Below are 12,441 nucleotides of genomic sequence, written 5' to 3' on the forward strand. Positions count from 1 at the left end.
AAGGTCTTCTCTGTGTGAGAGAAGAACAAGTGTTCTTGCAGACTTGGAATAGCGGTTGTATCGAACCTTTTACTTACGTTTACTTTGTAGTGAAACTCTTCATAATTATCAACATGTTCGTGGTGAATTTTTATGGCCTTCCCCTACCCTCCTAAAAAGAGGAGTATGCGGGCACCTGGGTTGTCCATTTGGTTAAGTGACTGCCTTCGGCTCAGGTCGTGATTCTGGAGTCCCAGGATCTAGTCCCACATCAGGCTCCCTACTCGGCAGGGAGTCTGCTTCTCCCGCTGACCTCTCTCTCTCTCATTCTCTCTCTCTCTCTCTCAAATAAATAAAATTTTTTTAAAAAAGGGTATGTGTTATATGGCTAAAATCTCATTACATATCTAATTCTTAGATTGTGTCTAAAGTAGCTTTTTTTTTAAAGATTTTATTTATTTATTTGACAGAGATCACAACTAGGCAGAGAGGCAGGCAGAGAGAGAGGAAGGGAAGCAGGCTCCCCGCTGAGCAGAGAGCCCGATGCAGGGCCCGATCCCAGGACCCTGGAATCATGACCCGAGCTGAAGGCAGAGGCTTTAACCCACTGAGCCACCCAGGCGCCCCAAAAGTAGCTATTTTGGGGGCACCTGCCTGCCCTCACTCTTGATCTTGGAGTCATGAGCTCGAGCCCCACATTGGGTGTAGAGATTACTTTAAAATAAATAAGTAGGGGCACCTATTAACTTGCAGACCATATGAATCACTGTGGGCCACATGGTGGGTTCCCTGCCAGTGCTCTCGGGACCGTCCAGAGGCCCAGGCGCTCTGGGGTGTGTGGCCCAGGGTACTCGTGGCAGGCATGTAGCTAGCTCTGATTCCATAGGTTTGCTTGTTGAGAATTCTGAACTCCCTCTTACTACTGAGAGTAATTTTTAGAGTTTTTAAGATTTGGAGAATTGGTATTTGGCAAACAATATTTCTAGTTTGTTCCTGGTCAGGTAAATTGTCTACTGAGTAATATAATTCCAGTTTCCTGTTGTTAGTTCTGCTAGGGATGATTTTAGAAATTAGGGTTAATTTTTTATAAGATAGACTTTTTATAAGTCTATCTGTTAGAAATGCTTACTGAAGTATTTGTGGATGAAAGGATGTGTAATAGCTGGCATTGTCTTAAAAATATTCCATCCTACACCCAGAGAAAGGTAGGTGGGGAGGGGGCATGGATAAAACATGATTGGCAAAATACCGGTGATTGTCGGCTAGGTCACGGGCACATGGGGCTTCTTTGTTGTAGTTGCTCCGCTGTTGTTTTTGTTGAAACTTCCGTAATAAAACAAATGAGCCGTCATCACACACAAATCTCGGGCTTCTGGACTTTTCCTTCCTGGCATGCAGAAGTGCAACTTTGATCATTTGAGACAGTTTTTGTAAACAGAAGCCATCATTAGCCGGGAACAATTTAGAAAAGAAATCAAAAAAAAAAAAAAAAAAGAAATCAAAACAAACACTTGCTCTATATTTCAAAATAACCTTCTAGTGCATTAACACTTCCCAGCAACATCAGTGCTGGCATGAGCCAGGGCTGTTGCATCACAAACACCCTCTGAGGCCTTCACTTGGCCGACAGTAGAGAAACCCAAGTCCTTTCCAGCCTTGGACTGACCTATGCCCACTGTCTGGGAAGAGGGTGTTTACAGCATTCTAATGCCCTAAAAGAGTCCGTGAAAACATAAGTGGTAAGATAGACATTTGGGAGTGGCATGATTTTCTTTGTCATAGGACTCCTCAGAATCTTTTTTTCCTTTTTTAAGATTTTATTTATTAGAGAGTAGGCACAAGCAGGGGAGAGGGGCTGAGGAAGAGGAAGAAGCAGATTCCCCTCTAATCCGGGAGCCCAGTGACCTCGATCCTAGGACCCTGGAATTATGACCTGAGCCAAAGACAGATGCTTAGCTGACTGCGACACCCAGGCGCCCCTCTCAGCATTGTGACTCTGTCCAGAGTGTAACAGAGTATTTCTCTAATGTGCCTCGGTGAGCACATCCTCTCACATCAAGAGGAAGAGACTCTGGGAAAGGAAACAGCCCGGATGTTTGTCTCTATTAAGAGAGCAGATATTGCCCACGATCTGCTGTAGATTGGTGGTACACCTGTTTCATTTTGGATATTTCATAGAACTCAGAATTAAGTGACTTTGAAGACATTCAGGCAGCTCACTACCTCATGGGAAGCTAAGCTCACTTCTAACTATGACGGTAACAGTGTAAGATTCTTGAACTTATCCAAGTAAAGAGCCCCAGTCCCCCCCCCCCCCCCGCCAGGTATCTTCATTTCTGTACCCCCTCACGATCCAGGTGCTTAACCTCCAAAAGTGGCTTCTCTGAAGTGAATATAAAGTGTTGTCTAATTGCAGAAGAGCACACTACAGGTGGTTACTGTGTTGCTTTTTAAAGACTTCTTTTTTTTTTAATATTTTATTTATTTGACAGAGAGAAATCACAACTAGGCAGAGAGGCAGGCAGAGAGAGAGGAGGAAGCAGGCTCCCTGCGGAGCAGAGAGCCCGACTCGGGGCTCGATCCCAGGACCCTGGAATCATGACCTGAGCTGAAGGAAGAGGCTTTAACCCACTGAGCCACCCAGGCGCCCCTTTAAAGACTTCTTTACTTTACTTACTGCAGACTCCCTGCTGAACGAGGAGCCCGACGCAGGGCTTGATCCCACGACCCTGAGATCATGACCGGAGCTAAAACCAAAAGTCAGCCACTTAACCGACTGAGCCACCCAGGTGCTCCTTGTGTTGCTTTTTAAATGCTGCCTAAGATTTTGTTCGCTTTTCTAGCGGCCGCAGCATACTCTCGTTTGCTCAGGTGAACTTGTGACTGACTGTACCTCAGGAACTGCTGTTAAGCCAGGTCTCCTTCCTGCTGAACTATGTCCAAGAGATGTTAAAAGAAAAAGAGGGTTGTGAGACCGCATGAGTTTGGAAAATGCTACTTTCCATTTACTTGGCATAGTAAGAACTTACCAAGTAAGAGGTCATTATTGCTGTGACCACTCGTGTTGGCAGATAACTTGGTTTATTTGTCCCTGAATCACCCGGACAGGGCCTGATCCATGTGGCACCCGATAAATATTGGTAGAATTAATGGAAGAAAAGATGGGCTGCATCTGGCAGCATGTCTTCTTGTTATCTAGCCTAGCCCATGTAGATAATCTTGTATTTTGCCTTTGTCGTGTCAAAAAGCTAGCCTTTCGGGCGCCTGGGTGGCTCAGTGGGTTAAGCCGCTGCCTTCAGCTCAGGTCATGATCTCAGGGTCCTGGGATCGAGTCCCACATCGGGCTCTCTGCTCAGCGGAGAGCCGGCTTCCCTTCCTCTCTCTCTGCCTGCCTCTCTTGTGATTTCTCTCTGTCAAATAAATAAATAAAATCTTTAAAAAAAAAAAAAAAAAGCTAGCCTTTCTTGGGACACTTGGGTGGCTTAGTTGGTTGTCTCTTAACTTTGGCTCAGGTCATGATCTCAGGGTTGTGAGATTGAACTCCACCGTGGGTATAAAACCTGCTTAAGATTCTCTCTCCCTCCCTCACTGTCTCTCTTAAAAAAGAAAAAAAAAAAAAAAGCTAGCCTCTGTCACTTAAAACAGCTAGTCTCCTGGCCCAGCTTCACCATTCACAGATATGACAACCGTGTGTTCTCCTGACTTACCTAAGGCAAGTCTTGTCTTTATCCATAAGCCCACATCCTGGATTTTCTCTTAGTTCTCATTGATTTTCTTCTTCTCCTTCAAAATCTTTTTCAGTCATGCTTTCTTCCTTTGGTTTCTCCCCATTCCAGACCTTGCATCCCTTCAAGTAAACCAGGGGGTAGAGAGGCATTCTGCTACCCTTTTGTCACTTCTACTAGCAAAATGTTTTGGGAGCACAAAAATGAGTGATTCCTCCAGGCAAAAAAAAAAAAAAAAAAGCCCCGCACAGCACATACTCCAAAGGTCACCAAAGCCATTGCTAGTTATGATAGGGGTAAACATTTTATGTTTTTTGTTGAGTTTTGTTTTGCCTTCCACCCTTAAGATTTTATTCGATTGCTCTGAGGTAAGCATAGTCATCAGTGTTGCTTTTTATTTTTAAACTTTCATATAGATGGGTGCCTGGGTGGCTGCCTTCAGTTCAGGTCATGATCTCAGGGTCCTGGGATCGAGTCCTGCATCGGGCTCTCTGTTCAGCAGGGAGCCTGCTTCTTTCTCTCTGCCTGCTTGTGATCTCTTTCTGTCAAATAAATAAATAAAATCTTTAAAAAAAAACTTTCGGGCGCCTGGGTGGCTCAGTGGGTTAAGACGCTGCCTTCGGCTCAGGTCATGATCTCAGGGTCCTGGGATCGAGTCCCGCATCGGGCTCTCTGCTCAGCAGCGAGCCTGCTTCCCTCTCTCTCTCTCTGCCTGCCTCTCTGTCTACTTGTGATCTCTCTCTGTCAAATAAATAAATAAAATCTTTAAACAAAATAAAATAAAAATAAAACTTTCATATAGAAAAGTTGGAGATAAAGCATAAAAACTTTTTTTTTTTCCACTCAATTTGAGCCCTGACGTTACTGCAAACAAGGCTTTTCCAACATAACCATCCAGATCAGGAAACAGTCACATATGTTTTAATGCCATCTGATTCTTAGACCCCATTCATGTTTGTTTGTTTGTTTTTAAGATTTATTTATTTATTTATTTGACAGAGATTACAAGTAGGCAGAGAGGCAGGCAGAGAGAGACGGAGGAGGAAGCAGGCTCTCCACTGAGCAGAGAGCCCAACTCGGGGCTCAATCCCAGGACCCTGAGATCATGACCTGAGCTGAAGGCAGAGGCATTAACTCACTGAGCCACCCAAGTGCCCCCCCCCATTTATGTTTTATCATTTGTCCCAATGTCCTCTTGAGTAAGAGGATCCTGTACAGACTCACGGGTTGCATTTAGCTTTCGTGTCTCATCGGTCTCCTTCGGTCTGTTGCATCCTGTCGGCTGGTGCACACTGCCATTTTGTCCTGTTACTGTCCACGCTTTGGTCACTTCACTTGATGAAGGCGGTTTCTGCCAAACTTCTTGACTATAAAGTTACTTCTTCCCTCTTTAAAATGAGTATTTTCTGGGGAGGTACTTTAAACTCTAAAAATACTGCATTCCTCATCAGACTTTGAATGTATTCATGTATTTATTTGTGTCTCTATAGACTCATGGTTCTGTTTTATGCAGTGGTTATAATCCGTAGCTGCCGTTACTTATTTTGATGCTCAAATTATCTCCAAGTTGGCCAGCGAGAGCCCATTCAAGCTTCTGTGTCTTTTGACTCATTTTCATCATTTTTTAAGTGCTTCCTTGCTTTCTGGTATGGAGTAGTCCAGACTCCTCTTGTTCTCTCCTTTGTAACCCTAGAATTGGCCACTAATCCAAAGAGCTCTGGTTCATTTTAGTGGAAAGTGGTGTACAAACACCAAGTTCTGAATGCTAGTCATGTTCATTGCTGTTGGGGTGTCACTACCCCTTGGTCCACTCAGCGGACAGAGCTGGGTAATATCTGTGTGCTCATGAATATACACAAACAGTCATTTGCATCTCTATTGGATGAAAGCCATGTATTCATGGTGCTACCTCACAACAGGGATCATTCTCGAATTTTCCCTTTCAATGCTTCTAACTCCCTTCTCTGATCATGAGAAACTTGGTTTGCATGTCCTTAATATTTCTGTTTAATTGATCAACCCCCTGCGTGTAACCAGTCTTCCGTTTTTGCCACCACCCCCTCCCCTGCTCAGACACCCCCCTCTCCCCGCTCACACTGTCACTTCCCATTCCAGGCCACCCCCATGTGGACACTCACCTTACCCATCTTGGTCACCAGCACCCCCTGCCAGGTGATTGATTCTCATACACAGACAAGTTTGAGGACCACTGAGCGTTCTCAGATTGAACTGCACTTTAGTCTTTTTTTTTTTTTTAAGATTTTTATTATTTATTTGACAGAGCGATGACAAGTGGAGGGAAGCAGGTCCCCCACTGAGCAGAGAGCCTGATGCGGGGCCCGATGTGGGGCACGATCTCAGGACCCTGGGATCATGACCTGAGCCGAAGGCAGAGGCTTTAACCCACTGAGCCACCCAGGCGCCCCTGCACTTCAGTCTTTTATCAGTCATCTCCCACATCCCTGCTAACATTTACTGATTGCTACTTATCTGTGTGCTGCCAGACATTTCCTTTCATCACAAACGACACCCACAATCTTTTCTTGTCACTGCTTGAAAGCTCTTAATTGTTCGGTCAGCGGCAAATACAGTGCCATTCTGGCTGCGCTTGTGCTCTCCCCGGTTGGTGTGCTGGTCTCACAACAGTGCCTGTTTCCTCTGCTGCTGGCACTGTTGGTAGCATCAACATACCAAGAAACGCAGAGGTTTCATTGGTGTTCTGTAAGTTGTCTTCTGCTGCTGTGGAGAAGATAGCTATTCTTTTTATACTGTCCCACAGCTTCCAGTTCAAAAGCAAGTGAGAATCTCCTTTGAGCCTCACTCGGATTTGAAAATGCCCCTGAAAAACCCTCTCTTCCCGCCTCTGCAAAAACAGAATCCCCCCCCACCCCCCGCACATGCATTTGTATGTGTCGCATGTGTTCTCAAATGCCTCGTTGTCTGTCCTGAAAAGCGTGAAAGAAGAAGTGTTTTGGAGAAACTACTTTTACCGCGTCTCCCTGATTAAGCAGTCAGCCCAGCTCACGGCCCTGGCCGCCCAGCAGCAGGCCTCCGGGAAGGAGGACAAGAGCCATGGCACCGAGGAAGACCTGCCGCTGACAGGTATGTTTGGAGAAGACTTCACTGTGTGTTTAAAAAAAAAAAAGAAAGAGTTACTTTCAAAATATTCTGAGAGACTCTCATGAGCTTGTCATCTTGTACGTACCAAAAATGTCATTGTAATCTTCTGGAAAACTCTTTCCTTTCCAGCAGAACATTCATTCTCGTTGCCCTCTCTCTGACCCTGCTCACATGTCTTCCCCAAGCTTTGATTTCCTTTGCTTTCTTTTTCTTGTTCTTCGGGGTTTTTACTTCTTTTTATTTCTCTCTCAGTCACTAGGCATTTTCCCATCTCTTTCCTTGCCCTTTACGATGTAACATTTTGTACCTTCTGTCCTCTCCCGATTCAGTCCACCGCTTTTCTTTATTTCTCTGCCTGCATTCAAGCAGATGCTCCCCTGGTACTGTACCCTGTAGAGCAGAATTGAGCTCCGTTCCACTCCAAGTTACTCGTGGCTGGCCCAGACCTAGGCACCATTACGGTCCACATTGGTCTCTTACTGGGACAGCTGACCCCTGATTGTTGGGGAAGTGCTTTATAATACCAGCAACAATTTAAGATCTGTAGTAGTAATTAAAATGAGAAAGGTATTCCAAAAAATAAGGTATTTTGTGTCCTATTTTTAACATTTCATGAACACCTGTGTGTAGGTACTAATTACAGCTAGAGACTTACCTGTTCGTGGAATTTTAAATAATTATACAAAACCATGTATCCTAAGGCACAGGTTGTACAGAACACCAGAAAAGAACCTGACGCTGCATTTAGGGTCAGGGAAATGTAATGAAGTTGCTCTATACAGTAAAATTTGGCATTTTGCATATAGGTGTTAAAAAGAATCCCAGCTGTCTGTTATTCTTTATTATTTACTTTCATTGATTTTACTAGAAAATGCCGTTTTACCAACTACTGCCTGTATCACAAAATGGGCTTAAGACAGGATTCAGTAAAGACTATACACCTAGTAAGGTTCATAAGATAGAAAACGCGGCCCAGGAGAAAGAGGGGAAGCTGTGACTGAGTGTTGGACTTTGCTTTGTGCTTTCTAGCATTTGTGACAAATGGAGAATTTGATAAATAACTAAATTCTCAGTATCCTAAAAGAAGGAGCAGATCTATTCCTGAATTTGATTCCAGCTAACACTGAGGTCAAAATTTATTTCCTGCTTACAAATCTTAAATGAGGGGCATCAAATATGATGACATTTAAAAAAATATATATAGTATTCCCAAAAGAAAGAAGTTGAAATGGTCTCACCTAGCTATTTCTTGAAAGCATAACATAAAAGCTCATTTCTGAAAATGATTTAGTATCATCGTACTTGTGGATATTTTAGTTGTTACTATAACTTGTATTCAGAATTGAATCAAGCAATTTTTGTCTCTTTTATTCTCACTTCTTAGAGGCAGTACGGCCCAAAACGCCACCTGTCGTAATCAAATCTCAGCTTAAAACTCAAGAGGTAATACAGTTTTACGTTATACCTAGTAGTTGATGTCTGGAAATAAAGTAACTCTGTGTTAACTCTCAGCTCCCATGTGAAACTGCTAATGAATATGGGTCTTACCTGTTTTGAAGAAGAGGGGTACAGCACGTGCGTAGTTAGGGACCTGTAGCGGAGACGTGAGGTCATTCCCTGCTGTCAGTCATTTTAGAGGTACTGTCAGGAATTGGACTGAATGACTGGAGTGACCCAGCCTGAGAAAGCGTAGCGGATTCAGGTGGAGGCTCATCTGGTTCCCAAGCAGCCGCGCAGGCTAGAAGGCTGGAGAGCAGTGAGCATCTGACTAGCGGAGGAAGGAGAAGAAGGGGACGCTGCACTAACTGCCGCTTAGAAAACCATTCCCAGAGCTGCTTTGTTGCATTTCAGGATGAAGAGGAGATTTCTACCAGCCCAGGGGTTGCTGAGTTTGTCAGTGACGCCTTTGATGCCTGTAACTTAAATCAGGAGGATCTGAGGAAGGAAATGGAGCAACTGGTTCTTAACAAAAAGGAGGAGGAGACAGCCGTTCTAGAAGGTACCAGACAAACAAAATTGCTGTACTCTTTCCCGATTCCGAAGTAGATTGTAGAAAATGTCATTCTGAAACAAATGCACAAACCTTACTATAACTTCTGCGTCAGAATCCCTTCTCTGTTCCCCATTAGCAGGTGGATTCTAGCACAGGTGACCAGACCTCACGTCCCTCTGCCTTAAGCACGCACAGGAGTTTAGAGAGGAGAGACTGAGCCTAGAGAGGATAAGTGATTGGTCCAAGGCACCTCACCCCAACAACATGTGGCCAGTAACAGGCAACACAGAGCACACACCCTTTCACTTAGAGACACTGTCCTCCAACTTTCTACTCGGGTTTAAACTTTTTTTTTTTTTTTTTTTTTTTTTTTTTAGATTTTACTTATTTATTTGACAGAGATCACAAGTAGGCAGAGAGGCAGGCAGAGAGAGAGGGGAAGCAGGCTCCCTGCTGAGCAGAGAGCCTGATGTGGGGCTTAATCCCAGGACCCTGAGATCATGACCTCAGCCAAAGGCAGAGGCTTAACCCACTGAGCCACCCAGGCGCCCCTATACTTTAAAAAAAAAATTCTCATTCGAGAGAGCAAGCATGTGCACATGAGCAAGGAGAAGGGCTGAGGGAGAAGCAGGCTCCCCAGTGAGCAGGAAGCCCAACATGGGGCTCAATCCGAGGACCCTGGAGTCATGATCTGAGTCAAAGGCAGATGCTTAACTGACTGAGCCACCCAGGGGCCCCTTGGCTTTATACTTCTTTGTAGAAGATTCTTTTCCCTGCTGCTGTGTGACACGAGCATTGCTTCCAGGAAGGAGCATCTGCCTTTAAAAAATAATGATTTAGAGACAAAGTGCCAACGGCGGGGGGTGGGGGGGGTGGGCAGCTGCTTTCTTTGGGACATCAGGACAAATGACTGGCTTTCTACTGGATGAAAAGCAAAGGCTTGGGTTAATCATCATCGATGAAGAGTGTCTCATGAAGGCTTCTGAGACTTACAATGTGCTCAGGAAGCCAGCTGCCCCCATTTGTGCAGAGAGCACCTGTGACGCAACTAGCTTCCCAGAGGTGAACTGGAACCCTGATGGCACACTGCGGAGGGACTTTGGAGGAAAGAATTGGGAAGGAAGGAGGAGGGAAGAGCTTCTGGGGGAAAGAGAGGCCAGAGGGGAAGTGAAAACTTGGGCTCACTAGGTACCTCAGACCCCTCCCACCCCCATCTGTTTCTGGTAAAGATGGCTGCTGGCCACCGCGGAAGGACAGTGAGCAAGAGCCCCGTGTGTTGTCGGCGGACTGGGCCCTGGTTCCCTTTTTGCCCGTGATGGCTAGTAGCACAGGCCCCACAGGAAGCTGGAAGTTGCCCTGAGGTAGGATTCATAAGGGGCAGGCTGGATGCTTTGGGCAAGCTGTTGTGTCACTGAATTCCTGCCCAAGTTATCATTTGGACCATATAATATTCTTTTTTTTTTTTAAAGATTTTATTTATTTATTTGACAGACAGAGATCACAAGCAGGCAGAGGCAGGCAGAGAGAGAGAAGGAAGCAGGCTCCCTGCCAAGCAGAGAGCCCGATGTGGGGCTGATCCCAGGACCCTGAGATCATGACCTGAGCTGAAGGCAGAGGCTTTAACTCGCTGAGCCACCCAGGCACCCCTGGACCATATAATATTCTTTTATATATTTATTGTCTTGGCCCTCAGCTAAATGGTAGGTTCCTCAGGGCAGTTGCACCTTGTTTTTGTCGCCCCACAGTACCTGACATGGAGTCTGGCACCCAGCAAGCCACCAATAAATACTGTGACATTGGTGGTTTGCCATGGAACACACTGCATCCTTTCCCTTGATTCTCCGCTCCCAAGAAAAATTAAAACATTTGGTTTTGGGGGGCACCTGGGTGCTCAGTGGGTTAAGCCTCTGCCTTCGGCTCAGGTCTTGATCCCAGGATCCTGGGATCGAGCCCCACTTCGGGCTCTCTGATCAGCTGCCTGCTTCCCCCTCTCTGTCTGCCTGCCTCTCTGCCTGCTTGTGATCTCTCTCTCTCTCTCTCTCAAATAAACAAACAAATTAAATAATCTTTAATTTAAAAAAAACACTGCCTTCGGCTCAGGTCATGATCTCAGGGTCCTGGGATCGAGTCCCGCATCGGGCTCTCTGCTCGGCGGGGAGCCTGCTTCCCTCTCACTCTCTCTGCCTGCCTCTCTGCCTACTTGTGATCTCTCTCTCTGTCAAATAAATAAATAAATAAATAAATCTTAAAAAACAAAAAAACAAACTTTTTTTTTTGTTTTTGTTTTCTCTATAGCTACTAAGTTTAAGGTTTGTATTTACTTATTTATTTACTTTTAAAGATTTTATTAATTTGTCAGAGGGGGAGCACCAGCAGAGGGAACAGCAGGCCGAGTAGGCAGAGGGAGAAGCAGATTCCCTGCTGAGCAAAGAGCCTGAGCTGGGACTCAATCCCAGGACTCTCTAGGATTGTGACCTGAACTGAAGGCAGACACTTAACCGACTGAGCCACCGAGGCGTCCCAAGGTTTGTTTTTAAAAGAAGACAGTGGGGGCACCTGGGTGGCTCAGTAGGTTAAAGCCTCTGCCTTTGGCTCGGGTCCCAGGGTCTTGGGATCGAGCGCCGCATCAGGCTCTCTGCTTGGCAGGGAGTCTGCTTCCTCCTCTCTCTCTGCCTGCCCCTCAGCCTACTTGTGATCTCTGTCTGTCAAATAAATAAATAAAATCTTTAAAAAGAAAAAAAAAAGAAAACTGTCTTGTTTACAAAAATAAAAATAAATAAAATAAAAGAAGACCGTGGAGGTGCCCGGTTGGCTCAGTTAGCAGAGCATCTGACTCTTGATCTCAGGGTTAGGAGTTTGAGCCCAACATTGAGCATAGATATTACTTAAAATCTTTAAAAAAAAAAAAAAGATGAAAATGAATTTTGGCTTTGTTTTTTCAATAGCTGGTTTGTTTCTTTTCTATTTTATAATACTATATAGCAGATGTCTTATCGTCTACATACATACATATATGTATACACACACACACACACACACACACATACACACACATTGAGGGTCTAAGTGGAAAGTTGCAGTTCTGAATCTCAGCACAGAAGAGGAACGTGAGAGCTTAGATGGAGCCCAGTGTGAGGGGCCAGGCTTCATCAGGAAACCTGACTTCAGGTTCTGGTATCCCTGTCGCCACTCTAGGGAGACTGCTGAGTGTTTATGCACAGATTGTGAAGCCTGCAGGCCTGGCTTCGTCTGGATGTCTGTTGCTATCAAGCTGTGTATTCTTGGACAAGTCTCTTAACCTCTCTAAGCCTCTGTTTTCCAACCTATAAAATGTGCTGCAGTGTATCTAGTTCCTGGATTGTTCTAAGGATGAAGGAGGGGAAAGGAGTGATACGTAGAAAGCAGTTAGTACCGTGCCCATCTCAGTGAGTGCTCAGGAAACGCTGGCTGTTTTCTTCTACCATCATCGTTGATAGTGTTAAAAATTAATTTGCAACCAAACATTATCAACTATCCATTTAAATATAAGGAAAAGCGAGGTTTTAAAAAGCAAAATAACACCCAAACATACAGCACTTAACCGATATAGTTTTCTAATCGTATTTCCTTTCGGTTACTATTAAA

At 44.9% G+C, this 12,441-nt stretch overlaps 1 protein-coding gene across 2 annotated transcripts in view; it reads left to right on the forward strand.

Moving 5' to 3' along the window:
• The window catches only part of SYAP1 (synapse associated protein 1), a 31,034-nt gene that overhangs the window by 16,133 nt on the left and 2,460 nt on the right, over positions 1-12,441 (forward strand). For both annotated transcript variants that reach the window (XM_045995982.1, XM_045995981.1), the window contains exons 6-8: positions 6,658-6,806; positions 8,209-8,267; positions 8,676-8,823. In XM_045995982.1, the coding sequence (XP_045851938.1) occupies positions 6,658-6,806; positions 8,209-8,267; positions 8,676-8,823 (356 nt within the window). The remainder of the gene's footprint in view (positions 1-6,657; positions 6,807-8,208; positions 8,268-8,675; positions 8,824-12,441) is intronic.

This window comes from Meles meles, chromosome X (assembly GCF_922984935.1).
Source record: "Meles meles chromosome X, mMelMel3.1 paternal haplotype, whole genome shotgun sequence".
In the NCBI taxonomy this organism is placed as follows: domain Eukaryota; kingdom Metazoa; phylum Chordata; class Mammalia; order Carnivora; family Mustelidae; genus Meles; species Meles meles.